The 7,691-nt window shown below is 36.8% G+C and overlaps 2 protein-coding genes across 3 annotated transcripts in view; one reads left to right on the top strand and one right to left on the bottom strand.

Moving 5' to 3' along the window:
• Nucleotides 1–7,691, top strand: part of LOC108375728 (uncharacterized) — an 18,070-nt gene that overhangs the window by 6,694 nt on the left and 3,685 nt on the right. The gene's annotated exons all lie outside the window — the stretch shown is intronic.
• On the bottom strand, nt 2,075–5,025 carry LOC108375729 (NAD-dependent protein deacetylase Sirt6-like). Of its 2 annotated transcripts, XM_017631871.1 has the most exons (6): nt 4,963–5,025; nt 4,822–4,893; nt 4,637–4,767; nt 4,160–4,582; nt 3,278–3,401; nt 2,075–3,212 (listed from the first exon to the last, which is right to left on the bottom strand). In XM_017631871.1, exons 2-6 carry the CDS (start codon nt 4,885–4,887, stop codon nt 2,934–2,936), a joined length of 1,023 nt encoding a protein of 340 aa, XP_017487360.1. In that variant the 5' UTR covers nt 4,888–4,893; nt 4,963–5,025; the 3' UTR covers nt 2,075–2,933. The 2 variants fall into 2 exon arrangements, with proteins under 2 accessions (XP_017487360.1, XP_017487361.1); XM_017631872.1 differs by lacking the exon at nt 4,963–5,025 and having other exon boundaries at nt 4,637–4,756; nt 4,822–4,901.

The following is a 7,691-nucleotide window of genomic DNA, read 5'->3' as shown; positions in this document are numbered from 1 at the left end:
CTCCCCCAGTGCGAAAAGTGTTTGATGTTACACTCAACCCTGTAAAAGGGCCTATTTTTGCTTTCCTTTTTTTGCTTTTCCTTGTCTAGTTCACGCATTTCATAATACTGTCGTTTTAAACAACGATCTGATTTTCAGGGCAGCCATCTCCCCTGACAAAGCTTCAAAGGGCTGAGATTATGCCTTTTTTGCCTTCCAAGAGTGTGACATTTTAAGAAACGACCACAAAATTTTCCCACCCATTTGCCTTTAATTTAGAATCGAATACGAAAAGAAGAAAAGGCAATCAAAAGGCGACATTTTTTGGTAGAAGCGAAATCACCATAATATTCAAATACTTTACTACACATTGTCAGAGTTTGCAAATCTACTTAATAAAAAGAATGCAATCTTCTCCTTGCCCTCTACGCACAAACACTTAGAAGAGGGCGATGAGAAGCCAACATTTTTGTAGAAACGAAATCGCCATTAATCTAAGCATTCACCGTCATAACGTTAGCTTATCGATATCCCTTTACAAGTAATATTTTTATTATAAATTTAAAATTTTGGTTTCGAGAGTTTACCTGTACTATTTTATGATATTCATTGTAATATGATTTTTATACACAAAATGATGTAAGTGGAGCATATACAGGCAGTGAATTCAACCCAAGCCTCTTTGAATCCAAATTGAAATTCACTAGGAAGTGAATTGCAGAACCTGCCTGATAGTACATTAAATATATATAATATATATAAATGTACTTATATTTAAATTATCCATAAATGCGTATGTAACGTGTTTGAATGAGGGGCTGCATGCGTATTTTGAAATAAGAAAATAAATAAAATATTTGCATAAATATGTAGTAAACACATATTTTTCGCTCATAAAGTTTCTATTGCTGGCCGAGCAAAGGTAAGTTAAAGTACGAAATCACACTAATACCCTTTATTCTTAAAAGGCGACCACTTCCATGGCTACAAGGGCGCTGATGGTGTGTAAGCGACTCGCGTTGAAGAGCCGGGGTACTCTGGCAACGGCAAGGCAGTCTCTCAACAAGATTACACGTCTGGTGTGTGTTTGCATCACGGGGCTATGCGCATATGTCCAACGGCAGCGCTGGAAGTAGTCCTTGAACTGGAGGCACTGCATATTACAATTGAACAGAAGGCGAAGCGAACTCCCTTAAACTTTACGGGACAGGGTTTTGGCAAAGGTAAGATCCTATCCTTCAGGAATAGGATATAATGCTGTTCCCCAGAGATGATATGCACAAGAGATTAACCTTCCTACGAAATATCGAAGGGAGAGGATACTTATACCAAGTGATAGTCAGGCGGCACTTATGGCTCTCTCATCCTTTGAGGTCAAACCCCCTTTGGTATTGGAGTGCATTGAGAAGCATAATGCCCTTGCTGAGCACAATACTATCAAACTAATATGGGTAGCAGGGCACATGGGTGTCGAAGTAAATGAAGAAGCTTATAAGCTAGCCAGGTTGGCTGGTGCCTCGACCCCCATAGGACCGCAGCCCTTCCTTGCAGTGGGTCCCAGTCAGGGTTGGCAATGTTTTAAGCAAGTATTAAAAACCTGGTTTAAAACAATGGGAAAAATCACCTATATTTAAAACAGGTTTTAAAACATTTTGTTTTTAAACTCGGTTAAAACATACATACAATAAAAAAACAGCATATAATTAATAGTTTTATTTGCAACATAATGCCCCCTATCGTCCGAAATTTTTTCAGAGGCCCGTAGTGAATACACGGAAACGAAAAGTTAACCGGGTCGGAGAAAATGAAACTCATAATAAGGTTGAATACATTTGAGTTTCATAAATTATACTTGCAATGGCAACTTTGAACTCGGAGATTTCCCAAACTACAAAAATTCCCAATAACAAAACGAAAGCATAGAAAATTAATGAATAAGGTATGGGCCTGTTCGAGACACCTAATAAAAGCGGCATTACCGACGTACTGTGTTTGCTCGGCCAAACACTAACATATGTGTAAGCGCCAATCTATTATATTATTATTATTACCGCCGTACTGATGAAAAATAGCAACATTGTTGCAACTGCCCCACTGATAATACATTGCTCGAAATTCACACAGATCTTGATACTTTAATAATTCGCGCAACACTGCGGCTGTGATTGCAACTCGAACAAGCCCTATATTTCACTATGGTACCGTGAGTACTAGCACAATCTCAATAATACACAAGACTACTGTTTTATTTATGTAACGTTCGTTTTAATGGTAAATATTATTATCAATTTCAATAGATATTTTGTGAGTTCCTCGATGGATTTGTTTTCTACCTACCCTTAATTTCGAATGTATGAAGTATTAAGTGTTTAAATATGTTTAAAACATGTAACTTAAAACATTTACGAAAAATTTGTTTAAGTCGAAACAATGCTTAAATATGTTAAATATGAAGAAGGGAGAGGTGGGGTCAGTTCGTAAATGCATTGCTGCGGCATTACTGCAAAATACTGTCCTCTTTATTTCTAAACTATATTTGATGGAAATGTGCAGTATGCGGAAATACGGTTAGATGCCGAATTGAAACTAAGTTGCGAAAATAAGACAATTCTAAGAACTATAGTTTATGAATTAAAAGAGTTCTTTGCAGTAATGCTGCGGGTTTTAGTTACGAAGTGGCCCGTGCTTAGGACATATATGTATGGCCAATAGAGAAGCACATACAGTCCCTGTCCCAGTAATCTATTCTAAAATACATAGCCTCTGGGGCTGGATTCAGTGTTGTGTAAGCTAAGGGCACAAGAGGTATACTGGTCGCAGTGCTTGCCCTACTCATATCTATCTATCTATCTGTACTAAAAAAGCTAATTTGAACATACAAAACCGCGACCGTTCCGCCGTTCAGAGTGTAAAATTGTAGGTCCCTCACCTTTTATTTACACACATAATGCATTTTAGTGCTTACTCTTCTTAATTGCCACTACTTCAATTTTGTCATTACTCTTACTAAGAGACTTCCGCTGTTTTTTGTGCTCCTTCAAAGTGGCATTATATTCTTTCTCTACTTCCTTTACAGCTTGAGCTGAGATTGTCCAATCGCAATTCCGATCATCTGATGCTTTTGTGGGATCTTCAGACACATCATAAACCGGTATTTCAACGCCTAAGCGTTTGCATACTTTTTCCAATATGTCATCTACATAGGTTGATATTCTTAAATCGGCATGTTTGTCCTGAAATATTCAATTAAAATATTAAATGGAAATTTCTAATGCGAATAATTAAATTTATTGCATACATGTTTCGTAGGCTGTAGATTACAAATAATGAGTTTTCCTCCATACTTTTTATTTTTCAGCGGTAAATTCCCACTTGGTATGATTTGAAGTGTTGTGCCCAATGTAATATTTACAGCGGCCAATCTAAAATATGTTAATATATTTATGTACATAGATATGTTGTTTTTAATATTGTATGTATATACATATGTACCTCATGCAAAGAATTAATTATATGTGCAATGTGTTTTGCCTTTATTTCTCTTTTTTAAATAATGGTAAAACTTTTTATGGCATAAAATTTTGATGGATGCCACTATCCAATTTCTGCGTAGAATTGCTCGGTGATTGCGAAAATCGAGCTTTTTTTTAATCGATACGTTTTTGAGATATTTGCAATTTACCGTTTTTCGGCTTAAAACAAAAAGTGGTTCCACTTAATCACGTATATCTCACGAACTAACAATGAAGGAAAGGGAGGGATAAATACAGAAGTAATGAGTGGTCAACTCAAAATACGTAAACATTTTGTATGAAATATGAACAGAAAAGCGTTACTAAGGTTTACGTGGCGTATGAGTAACTTTCTTTCAAGCTAATTTTTCATGCAAACAATTTTTGCGTACTTTAATTTGACCATTCATTACTTCTTTATTTGTCCCTCGCTTTCCATCATTGTTGGTTCGTAAGATATACGTACGTGATTAAGTGAAACCCTACTGAAAAGGAAAGAAGAAATTTTAAACGAATAAATTCTATACAAAAACTATAATTGTTTTAACCATAACCGAACAATTGTTTGTGTATACATGCATTTGTCGGTGCTGTCAACTAAAATTTCCTAAATCAATTATGAAACAAAACAGAGTTGATCACAAATTGCTCCAGATTTTCAAACTTACGTGGAGTGCATGAGAGCCATGTCTAAGTCCCGCTCTGGGAGATCAGCTTCCCAGTCAAGCACATTATCTAAAAGCAAGCCACCACGACATGCACGAACTCGTCCATCCTCACCAGAGCGACACCTGCCACCACAAGGCTTTTGACCCACGGTCTCCGCCGCTGTTTTGCGCACGAATTGGCGCCTGCATTTGTTGCATTGATCCACAAACATATTGCCGTGGAGCTCAGCTAAGAGATGTCGTGATAACCCTGACTTCAAATGCAGTCCATCGATGTTTTGACTGACAATGTATCGCACATAACCATGCTGTGTTAGCGCTCGCAACGCCATATGTGTTTTTGTTGGTTTTGCGTGGTTAAAAGATACATTTATGGTAGGTTTTTCACCTTTTTCCTCCAATGTCCACACACCTTTCGGACCTCTGCAAAATCTTTAAACTCCCTTATTTGTAAGAAAAATAATCTATCGGGCTTACCGGAAATCGGGTATTCCAGCGCTGGTGCTTACACCTGCGCCTGTATGTACTACGATACGTCCACGTCCGGCTAACATCCAATCTACTAGTTCGGCGCATTTCTTCTCGACTGTTTCGGGACTATCAAATTGCTATTTCAAAGAATGCAGACCTAGTAAATAGTTTCATATTAGATTTTAACCTACCTCTGGTAAACCTAAAATGCCTTTGTTTTCATATGGCGATAAACCATCCGCGTAATTGCAGCTCATGTTTTTCTTCAAATTAAAATTAACCAGGGCTAAGGAACTTTTTGCTACAATAAAAAAACGGAGGAAAATGTCTACCGAATTTTGAATAATGGCACCTTTTCTAGAGCTGTAGAATAAATAGTCGATGTTTTAATGGATTTGTTATTTTTGTCGTCATCGATAGTTCTTCACACTATGGGCACTGTCACACGGTCAGTATTTATTGACGTGATCCATGATTCAATAATAGGTGCGTTCGTTTAAAATCTCCAGCAGAAACCAACCAACTGCCAAATTCCGGCGAAATGTCATCTGTTCGCTCACAAGAGAGAAATATCCAAAATAGTACGCGAACAGAAAATTTGCAGAAACTTGCAAGTTAGACGAACAGCTGATATAATTTTTGTTTACATTCAAAAGTGTAAAATTTAAAACGTACGAAAAGTTATCACAAAGTGTTATACTGACACAATTATTGATTAAACAAGATTTCTTACAAGTTTAATTAGTCGCATTTTGTAATTTTTAACTTCCAAACCATCAAATTCAATTTTGTGATTTACGTAAATGCCAACCAGCTGTTTTTGATCAGCTGTTTTCCTGTTGGCAAATTGCTGTTGGCAAACATTTTTCCAGCAGAAACCAGCAGCTTCCCCTCAAAATGAAATGTCACTTTGCTCTCTCAATTTCCCCAACTTTGCAAGTTTTTTGCGTACGCGAACGCAAAAACTTGTAAGTTTTGGTTAAACATGAACAATTAACAGCTACGCGAACGAACCTAATACAAGGTCAAGAATGATAGAATACAAGATTGCGCCAATCGAGCTGAGAGCAACTGGCCGTGACGTCAATAAATACTAGAATGAGAGAGCAAGACGAACTCGACAAGAAAAAGAGGAAGCATCGACCAAAAGGCAGTGTTGCCAAGTTTTGACTTTGAAAAATCACCAAATTTTTATTGGTGTATTTTATGGACTATGTATGAATACATAATTTTATTGTAAGGATGCCGATTCAAAAATCAATGTTTTTTGCACAACGGTCGATTTCTTCTGGCATGATTGAAGGTGCTGCCACATATTTCTTTGTCACTTATGATTGTCACTGTGCCATGATTTTGTTTAAATTCTTGTAAAATTGCTTACCACACTTTCGATTGCTATACATTTTTCTTCAATTTTTTTGAGATTTTCTAATTTGGTGTCTTCAAACTAAAAACAAAAGCACCAAAAACGCACCAAGCACAAAAGTCAAAAATTTTCGCGTTTTGAATACCCACTAAATTTGGTGCGAAAAGCATGAAGTTGGCAACAGTGAATGTAAACAAAAGTATTTTATGACGTCAGCGATTGGGTGGATGCTGTCAAATCGACGAAGAGAGGGTTAGCGGTCCGCGAATGGCGCGACCTTTATTTTCTGGATCGTGATACAAGGTTAGATAATTATTGACTGCCGCGGTTTGACACTCCCTTACAAAAGGTTGCATTTTCGAAGGACGGAGAAAGGGGAAGAATAAAATCCCTGGATGCGAAAATGGTAGTAGAAAAGTACGCAAAGTAGGCACTTAGTAGGGGAATTCCTTTTGTAAATTCTAATGTATTCGCAGGAAATCTGGTATTTTAAACGAAATGTTGAACGTTATATTGATATATCTACGTGAATTGCGTAATTTATGTGCTATTTAGCTGTATAAAAACTGCAAAATGACTCAAAATTAAAATAAGACTACTATGAGATTGATGTAAACATCCAATTTAAAAAAAGTTTATGTTTTCACCAGTTAAATATGCNGCTTATACTTTTATTTCACACCAAAGCTACACTGTTTCCATGTAAATTTGCAAAGAAGCAACACGGTGCCACTGCTAAGGGAGCGGTGCGAGAGAGACAACTGTCAGTTTATCGAACCTTCTATTATTGAATCATGACGTGATCCAAGTATCGCGATATTTATTGACGGTGTAGCATGCAGTATTGATGGATCGTAATACATATCGCAAAATTTCTAAAAATTTTGAAATCTGGATCGCGGATCGCAATACCGTCAATAAATATTGAACGTCTAGCACTTTCAAAACGCGATCCGTACATTTCGTCAGTATATCTTTTACTCTCATAATGCGAATATCGAAAACGTATTCGCTCTGCCTTCGCTCTAGGTGCTTAAAACCATTCAAAACAAATTGAAAAAATTGTAATTAACATTGGAAATTTTAAAAGAATTATGCATTCCGCATTATCTGTAAATTATTCGTACAAAATAAAAATATTTTCTTGCGTCATAATAAGCGTGCAGCACAAAAATGATGAAAATACTGACGAGATAAATATCGAACATGTAGCATTTGTGCGCGATCCATCAATCTATCAATATGGATCGCGATCCAAATATCGTGATAATTACTCATGAACGAAAGACACAAGATCACGCGGGAAGGAAAGAACGAAAAAAGTTATTTTCTAGCTGCCGAAATCTCGACGCCATCTTTGTTGTAAGAAGTAAACAACGAAGAGAACGGAGAAAACCGCGAAATTGTTGAACGCATGAAAAATCATTTTTATTATGCAAATTCTTCTAAAAATCATGCCGTTGTGTTAAATTATTCTTTATCTTATGTGTACACACGNTTGCAGTAAAAAGCCACCACCAAATTGTAAACAACGAAGAAATGTAAATAAACGGCGATTCTAACGGGCTACTCTCCTGCCCGCGTGATCTTGTCTTTTTGGTTCATGATAATTACTGACCCTGGGTTGTTGTGTCCAAACGCATAATCCGAATCCAAAAACTTTAACATACCCGTGTAATCAAAGGATTCACATTT

Source organism: Rhagoletis zephyria, unplaced genomic scaffold, assembly GCF_001687245.7.
Source record: "Rhagoletis zephyria isolate East Lansing unplaced genomic scaffold, Rhagoletis_zephyria_1.1 Rzeph_scaffold_09366, whole genome shotgun sequence".
NCBI lineage: Eukaryota > Metazoa > Arthropoda > Insecta > Diptera > Tephritidae > Rhagoletis > Rhagoletis zephyria.
This window is presented reverse-complemented; position numbering and strand designations above follow the sequence as displayed.